The sequence below is a fragment of the Chrysoperla carnea genome, chromosome 4 (assembly GCF_905475395.1).
Source record: "Chrysoperla carnea chromosome 4, inChrCarn1.1, whole genome shotgun sequence".
NCBI classification, from domain to species: domain Eukaryota; kingdom Metazoa; phylum Arthropoda; class Insecta; order Neuroptera; family Chrysopidae; genus Chrysoperla; species Chrysoperla carnea.
The window spans coordinates 45,415,342-45,434,799 of record NC_058340.1 but is presented as its reverse complement, the minus strand read 5'-3'; the positions used below and the strand labels follow the sequence as shown (position 1 = coordinate 45,434,799).

The 19,458-nt window shown below is 28.6% G+C and overlaps 1 protein-coding gene across 1 annotated transcript in view; it reads right to left on the bottom strand.

The window, feature by feature from the left end:
* Positions 1 to 4,740, bottom strand: part of LOC123298740 (cell adhesion molecule 2-like) — a 300,624-nt gene extending 295,884 nt beyond the window's left edge. Inside the window, exons 1-3 of the mRNA XM_044880834.1 lie at positions 4,703 to 4,740; positions 4,359 to 4,363; positions 1,627 to 1,759 (exon numbers count right to left, since the gene is read on the bottom strand). Of these exons, the coding sequence (XP_044736769.1) occupies positions 1,627 to 1,759; positions 4,359 to 4,363; positions 4,703 to 4,740 (176 nt within the window). The remainder of the gene's footprint in view (positions 1 to 1,626; positions 1,760 to 4,358; positions 4,364 to 4,702) is intronic.
* Positions 4,741 to 19,458: the final 14,718 nt, after the last annotated feature.

Genomic DNA, 19,458 nt, shown 5'->3' with positions numbered 1-19,458 from the left:
TTGATTAAAGAGTAACAACAAACATCGAATTTAAAATAATACATAATTAAATATTTTATCCAGCACGTAAACATGAAATTAGTGTAAATGTACGTTTGAGGGAGTACCTGTATTTATGTAAATGACCATACAGGATGTTAAACAATGCTTACATTGCGGTGATATAAAACAGGTTTTTAAGTTTTCACCTAGTACGCCAATGGTTAGGTAATCTTTAGTCGTGTGATAGGAGACTTGTTAACACATTCTGCACATGCATCAAATATTTTGCGCGCTAAATAATTTTTTACTTTATGAGTCAAATCCTCTACATAACTTTATATAAATTTATTTTTTAATGCACTATTCAAAAATAGTTTGATTACATGATTATTGATTGAAATTTTTAAGAATAAAATGTTAAGAGTAAGAGAAGTGCACGAAACACATCAAATATAAACTTGTGAGATTAATATTAAATACGATCTGTAGCTTTGCGGTATGGAATCTTAAAAAAATCAACTTAATTTTGTGACTTATAGGAATTTAGGAAAAAACTTATAAAGCATAAAGAAAAAACATAAAGAACTCATAATTTTATCTTTCCACAAAGTTTGAAAAAGACCATTTAAACTGACTATATATACAATGAGCCTTAAGCGGCCGACCTTTCAGTCAAATTGATAATATTATTCTGATTAAACTTTTCTATCTTACTTATCCTTAACTTATCACATTATTATGATTAATTATTTATTATAGTTTTTAAGGTAGTACAAGCGCCATGGCAAGTTTAGACTTGTGATTGAAATTATTTGTACCTTATTTTCAACTTTGTTTCGGAATATTGGTAAACTGCACGAATGTAGACGAAAAATAGGAACAAAATTTTTCGATATCTGCCTTGGTTTTCAAAATATCGAAAGCTAAATAATGAAACAAAATTTTCAATTTTCGATGTTTTGAAAATTACTCCAGATATCGAAAAATTTTATTCTTACTTCATCTTATATTGTCAAATTATAATATAATTCACCATCAAAATTTAAAAAAAAAATATTTTTAATTAGTGTCCCCACCACCGTCCTCATACATCCTTAATTAGCTGGGTACAGGAGTTTTTGCTGTTTTCGATAATTTATTACGGTTTTAAATATTTTTTGTTTAATTTCCACCGTCTAGTTTTGGAGAAGTCTATGAAAACAGTTCATCCATCAACCGTTTTCCCATAAGATGTTAAATATGCCAACTTTTAAAGTCATTTTTTAAATAATCAGGCAACCCCCCTAAAATTTTTAAAATTGATTTAGTTTTAGTACAGCATCATTTAAAAAAATCCAAAAAATCAAGTGTTTCACAATTTTTCAAAACCTTAATGTGACAGCAACGTTGAAATGTTATTTTATATCCTTTCTCAACATTTATATAACCTAATTATTCCCTAAAAGTCCCAAATTATTTTAGGTTAAAATCTCTATATATTCTACTTCTGCATGAAAGGTACATATTTAAAACCCCACAGTTTTATATATATACATATAACCAAAACATTTAAAGATCCACCCTGTCTGTTATTGATATCCACTTCGTAGTACTAATTAATAATTAGCTTATATAGGATCAACATATAATATATATTCTACGTACGTGTATATTGGTGTGTTGTTGTTATATCTTGACCAGCTAACACTAGCGATTTGATCTGTTTCAATTGATGCTTTTAAATCACATTCCATTTTAGCGGATGTTCCACTTATGGCAAATACGTTGACATTCACAACTGTAACAAGAAAGAACCAACATAAATACTAAAAAAACAAAAATAAATACAACAATATAATTAATTAGATTATTTCATGACAGTGATTGTTTAATTAAAATTTCAAGGTTACTGCTAACCTATACATAATTTAGGAACCAATTGATTTATGAAAACTCATTTATGAAATAACGCGAAAAATGTTTAATTCGAATGTATCAGTTAACTCTTGTAAGATTTAATCTATGAGCAAGTGAGGAATACATATTGAATGAACAATTGTGGACCACACTATAGAATTCATGGGTAACGCCAAAAAATTCATTGTAAATATAATCATATAGCACAGCAGAGCGTTGTGTAGATTAGTAAAATGGAAAATCGAAAATTGAAAGTGTAATGTATGATGATGTATGTGAAATGTGTATGCTTTTGCTGTGACTATATTGATTTTGGGAGTAAAGTTTTCAATTTGCATTTGCTTAATATGAAATTGTCAAACCTTGAGAATAGTTCAATGTTCTTAATCATTAATTGCTTATGAGTTATAAGAAAACAATACATACAAAATAAATAGATAAAAATAAATCAACAAAATATATAATTTTTTCAGTTGTATTTTTTCTAAAATGTTTGAGATTATTTTCTAATGCTTATATTGATATAATAGATAAAGAACGTGTTCTATAATTAAATATTCAAATTTTAATTAAATAAAAACTAGGAAGAAAGATGGCAAACATGGTATCGTATGAACGTTATCACAAAGTTCGATCTCTGATAGATAAAATTTAATATTGACGATTTTAATTAATATTCTGACTTAAATAAATACTTTTGCTTTATGTAACAGAAGGCCCTGGAGATGTACGCGAAAAATTCTTGCAAGATGAATGTGTTGGCGTTTTGCACTAAGACTTAATCCAATCACCGAGATATCAAAGCTATAAACTTAAATCAGGGTTAATAGTCAATTGAAATTTGCGAAACATGAACAGATGGGTAGTTATGGACCTTTACTACCCGGCCACTTTTTAACCAAATTATGTGAAAAAAATTCAGTTTAAAAAAATCGGACATTAACCTGTCATCTGAATAAAGATGGTTGAACGAAATTTGATGGAAAGTGTTGGGTGATATGTCAGAAAAGCTGATTCAGAATAATTCTCTCTCATTAATTGGCGGAACAGGCTAAACGGCATGTTTAGAATATCGAAATATATCCAAAGAAAGGTATAGAAATCGTCTTACATCTGAATAAAGGTGGTTAAACGAAATTTAACGGAAAGTGTTGGGTGATATGTCAGAAAAGCTGATTCAGAATAATTCTCTCTCATTAATTGGCGGAACAGGCTAAACGGCATGCTTAGAATATTCAAATATATCCAAAGAAAGATATAGAAATTGTCTTACAGTTATCTCAAATATTTCCCGTGGATCTCCCGGGCTAAGAATTGTAGTGATATTTATTAAACATCATTTTGAAATATTTAGTTTTCAAACAACTTGTTTACATAAACATTATTATAAACAAACTACTGAAAATGAATAATGGAAAAGAATAACCACAAACTAATAGGAGTTCGACAGAGAGTTTGTTAAACTGACAGTATTTCATTCAGTGTTTTTTTTATAAATTCTATCAGTGGATAAGTATTTTATTTTCCAGAGTCAGTCAGTCTTTTATCGAATCGCAAGTAAAATGTATTTATCTCTGTCTAAATGTTACTTATGCTATATACTTATTTATTTATATGTTGATGAAAACCCATTGAGAAGCTCGAAATACAATTGCGCGTTACTTTCAAGAAGATAATCAATTGTAATTTCAGTACTTTTTTTTGCACGATTTCTGTATGCAGTTGATATAACCGGGTACACATACAATACAACTAATTATTCTTAATCCTTTTAAAGCTGCAGTCTAACAAAAAAAAAAGAATGATGTACAGCTGTAGATTTAATCTAAAGAATGAAGTCATTTTTCGCGAAATTTGACAGCCTTGGACTGAGATTTAAAATACGACAGTTGCTTGATGTCAAATTTGCCTTATTACACCTGAAACTAGACTTGATGACAAAATTTGAAAGTGAAGAAAAATTTATTAAAAAACAAAGAAGTTATAAGCATTCAAATATTGTTTTCCATTTCCTTTTAACAAAACAAAGTTTTATGTGTATTTTATAAGTATCGACGACATCGAACGTACAGGATAAAGTAAAATATGTTCACCTAATATTGACAAACTTTTAAACATATAATACATGTTTCGTATACAGTGAATTTAATATATCTAGTTTAAACTATCTTTCTACCTCTTTTAGAAGTTATAGCGACATTATATCCAGAAGTCTGATCACCTTTTTAAAGTTCATAAAATACTTAGATAATGGATGGACCACCTGGGTGTTATAACTACACTCCATTTTATTACATGATAAATTATTTTTACCTAACAAGAAAAAATTCCATGTAGGCACGACATGACATTTGGAAGCTTCCGTTATTGATGTAAATATTCAAAAAAGATTCTATTGATATTTGAAAATTGAACGTCTTTATTGTGTTTTTCAAAAAGTATCAAATCTATATTCGTAAAACTTTAATTTGTTTCTTTACCTTTACTAGAATATTTGAAAAATTTTAAATTAAAAATCAAATTTCCCACTGAAATCTTTGCGTTATTATTTTTTTTATATGAGAAATTTTATGGGACCTCTACTTTCAAGTGTAAATAACCATATAGGGTAAGAAATTTTTTTGTGGATATCACTATGTCAGTATCGGTGTGAACGCCATACTGATTGGACCATTGATCTGGGAATAGTTATGTGGGATTAGTCATTGCAGTATTGGCGTCAGGTCCATACCTACTGCTTGGCGATACCCACAATACTTCTGGTGTATAGCCCTGCTCAATACTGTAATATTACTTATGCTAACATAGATAGTATTGTACCTACCTCCCTGCCATACCAGCATTGTAGTAACCGCCATACATTTCTTAGCGTGTACAGTATTATAAATGTAGATATGTTCTATAGGAAAACGTATTCAACGAAATGTTGTAAGATAGAAGATTTTACGATTTCAAACGAAGTCTTTTTCTGAGCGGACTAAGGGTTAGACAAGGAACGTTTTCATCTCTTAAAATTATCTATCATGGAATTTTTTATTTTACTATATAAATAATTATAAAGCCCTTTCACAGATCAAATTTACGTTGAAGTATGAGGTTCATAAAAACCAAATACTTTTATAATAAATCATTAAGATCAGTTCTTACCATTATCTTCTCGAATTTAATGTGAAATAATAAAAATATTTTTTTTTTTTTTTTTTAAATTAACGTTTTTATTATAATAATAAAGCTGTTTTTAAAGTATCAAAATAATATATTATTAAAAAAAATAATATATTTAATTGAATTATTATTTTTTTTATTTTCACAAAAATATATTAAAGTTTTAATAATGAGGTAAAAAGGAAATTAAAATAAATTTTTATTTGTTAAAATAACAATCATAAAAAGTTTTTTTATACGTTCCATTAGTTAAGAAGGTATACGTGTGATAGTACACATCGAATCAGATAAAATGCAACAGTCAGGTGCACTCGCAAAAAATTCCAAAATTTCAAATTTCGAAATTTCAAAAAAAAAAAAAATTTTGTTATATTCACCAGATTACCAAATTTTGTAGTTTTCAACACCATATTCGCTAAATGATTTTGATGCAACAAGAATTATTAAAAAACCATCAAAAATTACATTTAAAAATTAAGAAACAAAGTAGAAAAAAAGTTTTTGCCAATTTTACAAAATGGAAATTAAACAAGATCTGTTATAGAATTCCTGAGGAGTTTTCAACCTTCCGCCCGTTGAAAAAACCGGACTGTTATCTGGATCCGAATCCGAAACAGACCTACTAAGTCCATCAAAACGTTGTATTTAAGTGCAGTCACCAAGGACCTGCGATGCCAGAGAAACTTTAAATAAACAAGATAAAAAAAAAAAAAAAAAAAAAAACAAGATCTGCTAGCCATTTGAAGTTGAATGGAAGATCAATAATTTACAAAAAGAACGATATAAGCTTGCCTGCAAAAAACCGTTCATGGAAAAAATTGATTCAAATTAACTAAATTAAAAATAGCCACCATGAACACTTTTCGAAGGATTATTGATTTAATTATAAGTTGGTGACAAGAATCATAAAATTTTTTTCACATTTCGGATCCTTTTTGTGATTTCATAATTTAATATTTTGAATCATGTTCTCAGTAAAAAAAATTTTCTGAGGATGGAATTTCTAGTTGAATCACCATTTTCGTACTTGACTAAATATAATATTTACTGGAACATCAACAAATAACAAAGAATTGTTAAAGAAAATTTATTAAAAAGTGTTCCGAAATACAAGAAAACATATTGCACAGATGTTAACAACATTAAATAATATTTTTGAAATGTAATCAGTCAAAAATATTTTTATTCTTATACTAAAATTTTTCATCGGACAATAATACACAATTTCTTTTATATACAATCATTTGTACTTAACAAATACTACAATTTAATTTAATTTAATTTAATTTAATAAAAATTATCACTATATAGGGTTACTATGACATTTGTATCTATCTTTCAGAGATGGAATTTTTCATTTTCTTACATATGTTAGATACCTATAATTCTGACTTATTTTTTAAAATTTGATAAAATTCTTAATTTGACATTACAAGAATAATAATTTAATACGTTATGAAATCAAGATGTCACTTTACGGATCTACAAAAAAATGATAAAAAAATGATTGATTCATTTCAAGTCATTGATAAATAACTAAAAAAATAATAAACATAATTTAAAAAATTTGATCATATCATAAATAAAATATGAGTATAAAAGACGTTGATTATATCGTATAATTGGTTTTTAGTAAGGCTCAAATATTGAGTTCTAGAAGAGACTTAGAGCAATGAGTGGAGATTCTCAATGTTTAGGTCTCGCCTATCTCGCACAGAGAAATCAGGATTTAATTAACAATGTCGAAAATATACGATTTCGTCAACAAGTTGTTTAAATTATACTACAGGCATTTCAATGCAACACCGATTAAAAAACTAGCAAGCTTTTAATAAATTACTTATTTTTGACTTCAATACACGAGTAAAAGTAGGGACATAATCATAGTAACAATTATAGCAATCGGAACAATTATTATCCAAATTTTTATCGTTGTTATTAGGTAGTTGTAAAATTATCATTCTCTATAGTTAGCGGTGTGAGTTTCCCTGCAATTTTTTCTGAGCCATTTTTAGAAAATGAAAATTCAGGAGTGGTACGACTTAGTGAACCTCCTTCCCTAAGTGTCTACACAAATGTACCATAGTATATTTATTTGTATTCTAAATTATTCTGGTAGAGTTGGTTGATTTTATGTTCCACCTTGCAAACAAAGAGAGTAAATAATAGTACATATAATATACATATGTTCTATTGTTTATTCTCTTTGTTTGTAAGGTCTAACATAAAATAAACCAACTCTAATAGATAACATAAAGATAACGGTTCTTTATATCTAACACTAATATACTTTAATTCACTAACTATGTGGACAGAATGTTTTACCAGGAAAGAAACGAATGTATTACGATGCTGACTCCATGGTTGGTGCATAAGATTTTTGTACCAATATTTTCAATAGTCACTTACATAAATGCAGGATGGATCAAGAACGCCGGTATTAGTCATTGTGAGCTCGATAACTTGAAATCAAAAAACACGGCGCCGGGGTAACGGGAAAAAAAAGAAATTTTAAAACACTCGTTAAACATAACAGAAAATATGAAATATAAATTATCTTGATCGAAAAGCAAAAAAAAGACTATTAAAATTTTTTTTTAAAACCTCAAGCAACTAATGAATAACATCAAGAAGTATCGTTCGCGTGAGTACCTGGCAATGATCGAACCATTTGTACACTCAAACTTCTTTGGGAAAGTAGTATTAGTTCACTCAATAGTTCACATTTGTCGCACGAAAGACAGCGCAAAAAGAGAGAATTCCTGCGTGAATGAACAATTTATAGATTTCTTTCGTAGTTTTATCTGTTTTTTATCTGACTGTCAAGGAGTGGTTATGATTTTAGCGCGTATCTTATATGTATGTATGTATTGTATGTATCTTTATTACATCGTATATTTCAAACGGCTCAATGGATTTTAACATTTAAGGTATCAGTATATTTGTCTCAAAAACCAAAATGATCATAAATTGGTTTAAAAGTTTTAATTTAGTATAAAAAGAGGGTTTTTAGTGCTGGGACAGTAAAAAGCCTAAAATAAAATAAATAATTAAAAAACTAAAAAAACCTGACTGCGTTAAATAAATTAAATAAAGTCTTACAAGAAAAAGAACGAAACAAGTCGAGTAGTTTACATAGAAACTTTAATAGTAGGAGTCCATTAAAATCTAGACCTACTCAAATCTTCCCAATAATAGGCCCCGACTGTTAAAGTCGTCGTGTAAACTACTCGACTTGTTTCCTTCTTTTCAGATTTTATTTAACGCAGTCGGATTTTTTAATTATTTATTTTATTCATTTATCAGGTTCATCATAAGTAAATGACTAGCCATTCTTTCGAGGTATTTGAGAAAATTTGGCTATCGACGGACCATTCTGTATGTCAATTACTCGACAATGTTATTAATAACACTCAAAATGAAATAAACGACCGTAACTGGAATTATAATATTCTTGTTGTACGGTCAAAAACATTAGTCCATAACGTTGGGTTTAATTTAAGAGTAGGCCCTTATATTAAAATGAACATTTAATATTTCCTCTATGTGTTTTTTTCTACACAAAAAAGACTGTACTGGATAAGAACTATACATATTTATTTTTGTGTGTTTCCTTTTTGCTAATTATTTACAAATCATTTCGTTTGTATAATTATACTTTCAAAATAAATTTTTTATAATCTTAAGGTAGTACCAGCATGAAATCACTTTTCGACAGATTTGGCCAAATTTTTTTTCTCGGGTTTATAATAGCTTTATTTATGAATTCCTAAAATTTCATAATTTTTGACCGTTTAGATCGCGAGATATTTAAAGACAAAGTTCGCGATTTTGAGGGTCATGTCCCATTTAAAGCATGTAAAATGTCCGGTCTCTCCAACTATTTTTTATGATATTATTATATATTGAAGAAAAAGTAGAAAAAAATGTTTATACAATACAATTCTAAAAAAAAAATTTAGAAATTAATTTTCACTTTCGAGATATTAATTTTGACGTAAATTGATCGAAATTGGGACGTTGGCATAATTATTTCCCATTTTAAACGGTCAAAATTTCTGAAACTTTGGGAATTAATAGTAAGCATTATTAAATTCTTAAATTTAATTTTTTGTTAAATTCTGTCGAAAAAAAAATTGTACCATTGCTTTAACATAGAAACTGCAAACACCATGCTGGAACATCCTTAATTGCAGAAGAATATTAAAATTATACCGATTGTTGTGCTCCTCAACCTATCCCAAGTTTATGTTTATAAAATATTCGTATATTATTATACTTTCGGATAATTTTCAGTTCTTCACTCCATGAAATTTACATATACCTTACTCCATTAACATTTTTTGCTCCTTTAAATTAAATATAGTAGGTATTTACATCGCAAAACATTTCGTTATCGAGAATTATTTGGATATACATAATTTGGACTTTCCTGGAAGGTTTTATAATAATTGCTTAGAGAAGGGAAATTAATTAGTATTGTAAACAAAGAGAATAAAACCATGAAAACGGAAAGAGGATTGAGAAAATGGTCAAGATTATATCGATACTATTTTTATAAAATATGCTTCGTCTTTACGGAATCGTTAGTACAAAATTATTTTATCAGACTTTATTGATGGATGAATCAGTAATAATATAGTACAAGATAATAATTAATCAAGGCCGACCTGTCCTCATCGAGATTCCAAATAAAATAAGTGTTTTTGATAATATAATATATAATTATATAAAAACGATAAAATTGCCGGCCCACATCCCCATAAGGCTACGCATATATCAAAATATCAAAAAGCGGTAAAATGGTCATATTCTCCAAGTGTGCCTTTCGGGACAAACGAAGGTCAACTTTATTTTCATTTTTTTAATGGTACTATTTTATGCAGCAAATTCTTATTATTCGCCACAAAAAAACAACTTTTGTTTTTTCTTAGGCCTCTAACTGTTGGTACCTAATTTCAGGCATTACATAATATAAAAAATATTTAACCAACAAATTTTCAAAATAATAAATTTTTCGTTCAGATTCTTACTTTTTATCAAAAAACAAGTAATTTTTATGTACAAAACTTGTTTCTTATAATACTTCTAAGCGTTAAGGCCGTCAAATCAGGTATCAAAAGGCAATGAATACATGCACCCACGGAAAATAAAATTAGAAGCACCCTTCCTCATTCTAACTACACTCAGATTTTACAACCAAAAAATTACCCAGTTGTGTTTGTAAAAGTAAGCAAATCTTGTGATTACGGTAACATTTATAAAGAAATTAAATTTCCTAGAAATCTATCTACGCATTTAATCGTGGATAATCTTTAGTACGACCATCATATCAATTCTATAAGCGTTCATTCAATTCTAAAAGAAGACATAACGGACAAGATATCCTAAGAAATTGTTTGTATTAAGGATCAATATTTGTATTTCTACATTACGATGAGAGTTATAAAGCTACAAATTTCAACTTTAAAATCGTTTATTTTTTTTTTGGATACGAAAAATTTTTGGTATTTGTTGTTCCTGTTGCCAGGAACAATAAATGGGTTTCTTTTACAGATTTATTTCATGCTAAAAATATTACTACTTCTCGTATTACGTCCTATGTATTTCAAAGCAAATGTACTGTTGGGTGCTTGCACGCTCGTCCAGCAGTAATCCCCACAGTCATTCCTATGATCGCCACAAAAACTTTTCCATATAATATCTAAAGTCTAATAAAGACAGACCATTATGTTAAAGATTATATTCTTAATGTTTTCACGTTCCATCTTATAAAATACATTGAAGTATATTAAATTACAATGAATATAATACGTCCGTCTTGCTTTTGATAATACAATTGAAGTTCAATGTTTTCTTTCTCATTCAATTACATTCTAAAATGGTTTTATATAAGTTGAATCACTTCAATCATTTTGTAGCACATTTTCGTTAGCATTTCTCATTTTATTTGATTTAAAGGCAATTAATAATTAATATTAAGAGCCTTAAGTAGATTAAAAAAGGTTTTTCAAATAAGAGTGTCAACATTTCTTTCAAGGTAACAGAAAAATTCATTCAGTTAAATCCCTATATATTATAAATGTGAAACAAGGGATGTTTGTTTGTTTGTTACGTTTTCACGCAAAAACTACCGAATGGATTTGAATGAAACTGTACAACAATATAGCTCATTATATTAGAATAAGTCATCAGCTATAGTTTATAAAAGTAAATTTAAAAAAAAAAAGTTAAATTTAATCTGACATTTTACTGCTCCATCTAAGATCGTCATTTTGAACCATAAATTAAAGATTTCTATAAAAATTTAAAATAGTAAATGTAAAACAATTCATGGCTATCTTTTCTGATATACTCAATGACTATTTTATACTTCAAAGATTGAAAACTGCATATATTTTAGATGTTTAAAACAATCCTTTCGAGTGTTATAGAAGGGGGATAAGTGAGATCAAGAGAGATCAAGAGAGATAGAGGCTATTAAGTGGTAGTTTTTTTATAAGCCCAGTGAAGCGGGCTAGTACACATATAAATGTCACATGCGAATTCAATTACCTAAACACATCTTGCTCATTTTGTTCCCCGACAATACGTAGATCCATATTTTATCGTTTGTCGAAATTTAAAATCGTTTTTGAAAAAATTACCTAGTAACTTTTTAGAATAGGACCAGAATAAGAAAACCCAAGTATGGTTCTCAAATAAAATTACTAGTTTACTTTGTATGTTAGTAGATATGAGTATATGTTTTGAGATTAAATAAAATATGGTTACCGTCTAACTTAATTTACTGTTTTAATTCTCCCTTGAAACACACTGATTAAGTTTCGTTGAGTTATTACACTACTGATATAGTTATTCTAGATTCTAGAATTGTTATTATCATGAATATAATTTTGTAATAATAATGTAATAAACCACATTACTTTACCATACTGTAACATAAGGGTGGATAGTCAATTCCATTATCATGTACATATGTGTTAGCTATGGTAAGGGTTATTGTGTTATTTTGTTTTATTATTGAATCCAATTCACACAATATAAAATCAAAAATCTACAGTGTATGTTAGAGAATTTCTATATTGACAACTGACATAGAGGCGTGGTTTAACAAATATGGCGGATTTTAGGTTGCAAATTTTAAAATATTTCATGAGTTTTATATGAGTGACAGTTTTATAATGATTTCTTGCTTCATTTACTTTTGATTTCATGTTAGCTGTAGAGTGAGTTCGAACAGTCTGATGGATTATTTCTTTTATATTTTTAATTTGATAATTTGTTTTTATTTATAATTATAGAATAAATCTTATGAATTGACGGCATCCTATGCAACTTAATTAGAATTAGAATTTTAACCACCAGAAAAAATAATGTTTTTGCGTATATGTAAGCGCTAAAATGAATTTTTGAAGAATCGATCATTTCTAAGCTACAATCAATTTTGTTCGAAAAAATATAAAAGTACTTTTAAAAGATGTTTTTTGAGCTAACCAAATTTCTGCTGAAGGGTATTCTGCTGAAAGAATTAACTGTAATTATTCCTCAGGATTTTATAAGAATATTTTCAGATAAATTTTTCACGGCGCAGAGGAATTTTACGCACCATTTTAGAGAAAAACAACTTCAAAATTTTTCACATAGAGTAATAGAGCGGCATATTAGAAATACTATTGAGAACATCCGATAGTTTAAAATAAGATTTCCAAATTAATCTATATTAAACACAAATTGACGTATGAGATTTAATGTAATTATCTTACTTAAAGCTCTGGATACGGACAATATCTGTTTTAGATGTTTGGTATGCCAGTGTGATTCTATTAAAAAAATTTAGTGATACCATTCCTAAAATATGATCCGCAAATCACTCGTATTACATCAGAAGTGACTCGATAGTTAAGAAAACTCAATAAACAAACATTTACTGGGCGAAATATCGAAAATTTTCATCACACTGCAAAACTGTACTACGGGTTACCCTTGTGTCTGAATATGGAAGTAATATAGTGTAAAGTGTATGGAAGTTATACAGATTATTGCCTTCAGGTTAAAATAAATATACACAAATTAACAATCTACAGACCTATGTTATGCGTAAAATGTTATTGTTAACATCTGTTACATTTTAATCATCGTAACACTAAAAATATGTGAAACCATCAAAATTTAAATTAATGTAAATAACAAACACGTCCATACGCCACCACATAACCAACTTTTATTGAGCCGAGTTTTGGAATTTAGTAGTCTAGGATAAGTATCGCGAATTTTCTTGTTTCATACCAGTATACAGATCACTTTTTCATAGACTACGTAGTTAGTTTTTAGACATAAAAAATGCATATATACCTTATTATTTAACTTCCCAGAATGAGAAAATCAAAATATTCAGCATATTTTTACGTTTCTTTAAAAGTAACGGAAAACAGGAAAAAGAGAAAGAACATTAATACTGGAGTAGTGATGAGCGAGACCAAGACCAAAACTAAGACTATATTGGACAATCTTTGTTTAACGAATGTAGTGCAATGCATTTGCCATCTTTGTCTTCCTCATTGGTCTCAGTCGTGCAAGTCTTGTTTGGTCTTGTGTATGTGTAAAAGCAAGTACAACACCAAGTTTGTTAAACAGAAGCAGTTAGTTACAACAGGACTCGGATTAGCCTTGTTTTGATCTTGGTGCTCGTCACTATACATCAATACAGCCTCTTACAACTTAAGGGGATTGAAAATCAGTAAGTGGGCTTCGCTTGTATCAAGGACGTGCCTTTTGTTGGTGCCAACTTTCTTCTCCCTTTTTCTGTAAAAATATTATGTACATTATGACTGTGTTAATGTTGCTTACGATTTGTTTTTATACAATGCTATGATCTTGTAAGGATTATAATAAAATTTTAAATAACGCTTAAATTTTAAGTTTCATGAAAACAAAAGAATCAAAGGGCTGACCGAGGAACAATCTCTTGTTATTAAAAAAACAAGGGAAAATTTAGATTGTAGACATATTGATCAATATTTCAATTTCTATAAAAGATTTGTTTGAAGGCCTAAAAACCTTTTAAAGATATTGAATGGCTTAACTATTATAAATTTAGAGATGTTTAGCAGAATCATCACTGTTGGGATTTAATTAAACTGTGCCAGGCTCAATTTGGCTACTCATATACTGTTTACTAATCAAACTTAGTGTAAAATCGAGTACAAAGGATCTTTGTACAAAAGAATCTTTGTCGAAAGGATCTCGGCGAAATTTATTTATACTATGCTTGGCTAATGTATTTAATGTATTTTAACCGCCCGGATCTGTGTTATTAAGATAGGAACACCGTAGAAGTAATTTTTTGAAATACTTCAACTACTAATAAAATGGCGGCCAAAAGATTGGTTTCTATAGCTTGGTACAAAGGATCTCTCTTTTGTTTTTCGCTTTCACTTTTCTTTCAGGCCACATTATCATGAATTGCTGTATTGATTTTAAATTCGGTTCGAACCTAGCCTAACTTATGAATGGGACTGGCCAAGGCAGTTACACTAGTTATTGAATGAAAAAATGAAAAATAAAATTTTAATTTTATTTCAAACAAGAGTGATACCCACCCGCTTCGCTGGGTTTAAAAGTAAATATTGATAAAGATTGCTATAATATAATTGCCAAAGCCATAATTGAAAAATATGAATTTTTTATTTATGAACACCCCCGCAACCCCCCTTGTGGGTAGAATTTCGTAAAATCCGTTCTTAGCTGACCTCTACTTGGCAAAAGGAATATTCCTGCCAAATTTCAAGTCTCTAGGTCTTATATTTCCAGAGGAATTTTTTATTCATGAACACCCCCGCAACCCCCCTTGTGGGTGGAATTTCGTAAAATCCGTTCTTAGCTGACCTCTACTTGGCAAAAGGAATATTCCTGCCAAATTTCAAGTCTCTAGGTCTTATAGTTCCAGAGATATCGTGATGAGTGACTATCTATATCTATAGAAAGTCTCCTATATATTTATAGAGATAAACATTTATAATGAAACATTTTTATCATATTACTTTCGTTTTTCTGTAACGATAGCAGTTTATTAAAATTGTACAATTTCCTTATGTTCAATTTAGTAGAGTCATTAAGAAGAAACGTAATATACTCATTCTATTTCATACTAATTTTCATATTAGTATAACTGTTTTCACTATAACGGGTGTTTTTTTTTTTGTTAATTACAATTTTTGAATCGAAATAGAACACATTAAGAATAATCAACCGACATGAAATTGGGCTCATTTGAAAGCTTATGCTATTTTTGTTTAAACTCGGATAAGAGCCTAAAGGCATCGCATACTTTCGTCCTTTCACTACGTGAAGCCAATGACGGGACATGTAGCTTCAATGGCAATTATGGAGATGTGGCCTTGCATACGCCTGCACATACTCTGGCAAAAAATAATCCATAAGTGTGACATCACAAAAATGGTTGCCAATTTTTACATTGAAAGCGTGAGTTGGCGTTAGTCTATTTATGGTGAAATCCGCTTCTTTGACCCAATTACGCGAACCAGGCTCAAAACCAAATGTAAACACAAGTGGTATAATATAAGCATTACAATAAACCCAAACTATGGCGATCAACATTATTTTTATTTGCGCCATGAATATGAAATATATGAGGGTATACTAAGTTTAATCCCAAGTTTGTAACGTTTAAAAATATTGATGCTATGAACAAAATTTTGGTATAGGTGTTCATAAAATCACCTGATTAGTCCATGTCCGGTTGTCTGTCAAAATATATCAAGTTGAAAGTTTTACATCGTACTTAGGACGTAAAAAGTGAGGTCGAGTTCGTAAATGAGCAACATAGGTCAATTGGGTCTTGGGACCGTAGGACTTATTGTGTAAACAGTTAAAGATAGAACAAAATTTAAAATGTAAAAAATGTTCCTTATAACAAAATACACAACATTTGTTTGAAATAAATTCTTCGTAAACATCACTGTTTACCCGTGAGGGTGCAAATTTGGCGCAAATTGTATAGTATGTATTATATGAGAATATCAGTTATGTATGTGTGACATGAATGTATGTGTAATGTGATAAGAGTCATCAATACAGTCTATATATGGTATTTCAACAATTAACTCAGTCAATTGTTTCACTTGTTTTGTTTAATTTTGATTTAAAAAATTATATTTCAAAAAAACACCCTTTGTTACCACATCGTTATTATATCAACATACAAAGAACAATTTTCAAATAATGTTTTTCCTTTATAAAAAATATAAATAATGATAATTATTATAAACATAACGGAAACAAGTAAATAATAATAAATATACTAAAAATGAAATAAAATAAAAAATATTTTATATGCTAGAAATAATATTCACTATCTTCTATTTCTCTTGTTTGTTATTTATTCAAAATTAATATTTATAATAATAATAAAACTAAACTATCATTGAAAAGATAATGTAGGACATATAGAGCGTTCGTTTTAGGAAAATGTTTCGTCATTAATTTTATTTTGTATTTTCCCGAGGATTTATTTATACGAAAACGTAAGTTGGCGATTGACATTGTCAGAACTTTATTGTGAGATTAATAACTTACATGGAATTTTTCCTACATATTATCTCTGATAATATGAAAGTTTTTTAAGGTTTTTTTTAGTTTTACTTAAACTGAAGTTTCTAGGTTAATATGACAAGTTCAAATAATCATCCAGAGTAATTTGAAATGTTTATAGAAAAAATAAGATTGTCATAGCACCCATTCTTGATCAGAAGGCGTTCACTAGCAGTAATTTACAAAAACAAGAATCAGAAAAACAATTGTGTCTTCTACATTTCTACAAAATCGAAGGTAAATCATTAATTCTGCAGTATAATTTAAAGATGACCTCTTTCGTGCAATGGGTTCATATTCCAATTATTATCGTTTTTAAAATTCGTAGAGAGCACACCGTATGGTCGATCAAGTGAGCCGATCATAGCGCTCGATTCGGATAAAATTTCGTTAAATCATGCCCACGTTCAGAATTAAAATAAATTTTAATTTATATTTTGTATATAATAAATCTCATTTTATATTTGAAAGATTGAATAAAGAAAATAAATATTTGATAAATTTAACAATAACAGTTTTTGACAGATGAAATATGTCAATTTGATAGTTCATAATATTTGTTTTCGTTATTGTGTTTATTCTACTTACTTTTTTCAGCTGATCCAGGGAAAAACTTTAATTCATATTATTACTTTAATATAGGAAGAATGTATTTTGTACTTTAAGTTCTACTTTATTAATAAATAATTAATTGGCTTCCAAAACATATTAACTAATGTTCTAAGAGCATGATTTAATGTTGCTATATCAGATGCCGTTTTCATCGCGCTCTCTACGAATACAAGGTGCTAGTAATATATGTCAACTGTTTTAAATATTATCTCATTTCAAACTATGTGTTGCTTAGAACAACACAGTATTTTATTTTGGGATGCAATATTTGGAAAATGATTCGCTTGAAAGTGTCTCTCTTACTATCGAACAGTACATAACGATTATATTTCCGAAATTTCAATTATATCATTCGAAAAAAGGAGACAAATATGAACAAAAAATGAGTCTAAAAACTTTTCCTAGCGAGTAAGCTTATTTTTCCTACGCTAATAGGAGATAGAAAATACATCAAACAAAAATGTGGTGTGAAGAACTATATATGTAAATTATAGTGGATATAAAGAGGTTGTGTGGTTATTCAAAGTACAGTAAATATTAATTAAAATAAATAAACATAGTTTTATTCTATGATGTAAAGTGTGCATAAAGAATCAGGGCATCATTGCACAGAAGGTTGTTATCAAAACAACGATATTCGCATGACAGGAAGATCAAAGCCAAACCCTCAAATAGTAAGAAATTTGGGGAATTTTTTTCTTTTTTTTTGTACAAGATTGAATCAAATCATATATCCGGATGTTTTTTCTATAAATTTAACAGATGTTGTGCATGTTTTCATAAGATAAAGATAAATTACTTATGCTAACGGGCTCTGCCGAGTATTTGGTCAGTGTGAATAGTTGAGATTAATTATTACTATATATCCCGAACTCTATCCTATATATTATAAATATGAAAGTAAGGTTGTTTGTTTGTTTCGCTCTCATGCAAAGACTACTGACTGAATTTGAATGATACTTACAATAATATACCTCATACAGCAAAATACCACATAAGCTATAATTTATTAAGAAAAAATAAATAAATTTTTCTTTGACATTTCACTGCGTCACCTATGAACATCATTTTAAAGCTAAATGAAAGATTTCTTTAAAAAATTTCTGGAGGACGAGATACAATTTATGGCCTTCTTTTCTAATAATACTTAATAAATTATGACTATTTTACATTTTAAAAAGACATGTAAAACCTTTCATATATTTTACCTGTGTAAAACAATCCCTATTCTTATTTCCACTGTTATGGAAGGGGGATAAGTGAGAGCAAGGTGATAAAAAATTAACTAAATTAAGGTTATAATTTTACCATGAAGAAAAGGCTGTGATCCCGACACAATTGTCGCAAATAAATAATTTTAACGAAAAGTTCAAAAATTGGTTTTTATTTTTTTTTATTTTACATTCGTATCGATCCAAACAATATACATATAACATGTAAGGCATATTATATCAAATATATACGTAACAGTCAACATTTGTAAAATACTTTTACCTAGCTTTAACATACACTAAAATAAATTATTCTCCATCTTCATTACATAATAACTTTACGAGCGGGAACAAACTACGCAAGATTTACAGGAACTCAATAAATCGGAATATCATTTAAGATAATAGAATGGAATAAAATAAAATAAATGTCCTTTCTGTAGAAGTATTTCCAGTTCACAATTTATTAAATACGCACTTCCTTTTTTATGTGACTGAAAAATAAATCTCAACGTTAAAGCGGTGGTGTATTTATGTATACGTTGTTGCCTTTTTGCCTGAGATTTTAAATGTGGGAATAGAAATATTATCAATAGTTATGGCCGTTGAATCAATGCCGTAGGGGCGTCATAGCGCTTCTGATTGATTATTCAGTACTATAATTTAACTTATGCTAACAGAAATACTATATGGATCTGTCTCTTTAACATAACAGCATTGTAGTGAAAACCAAGCATTTCTTACCGAGTAGAATTACCTTTTTATATAAAAATAATGTTGTCAAAATTGAAGTGCGTTTTTGTTCTTACTATGTCGTGTTTGTTCTTACTAGGGCTGATTTTATAAGCACCTGTAATAAATTTTGTTTCTACAATCAAAATATTTTAGTCTAACACATCTTAGACTATTTATATACCCTCATTCAACACGTAATGTAATAATTTTACATCAAAGCTAAGCTGCGTAATTTACTTCTATC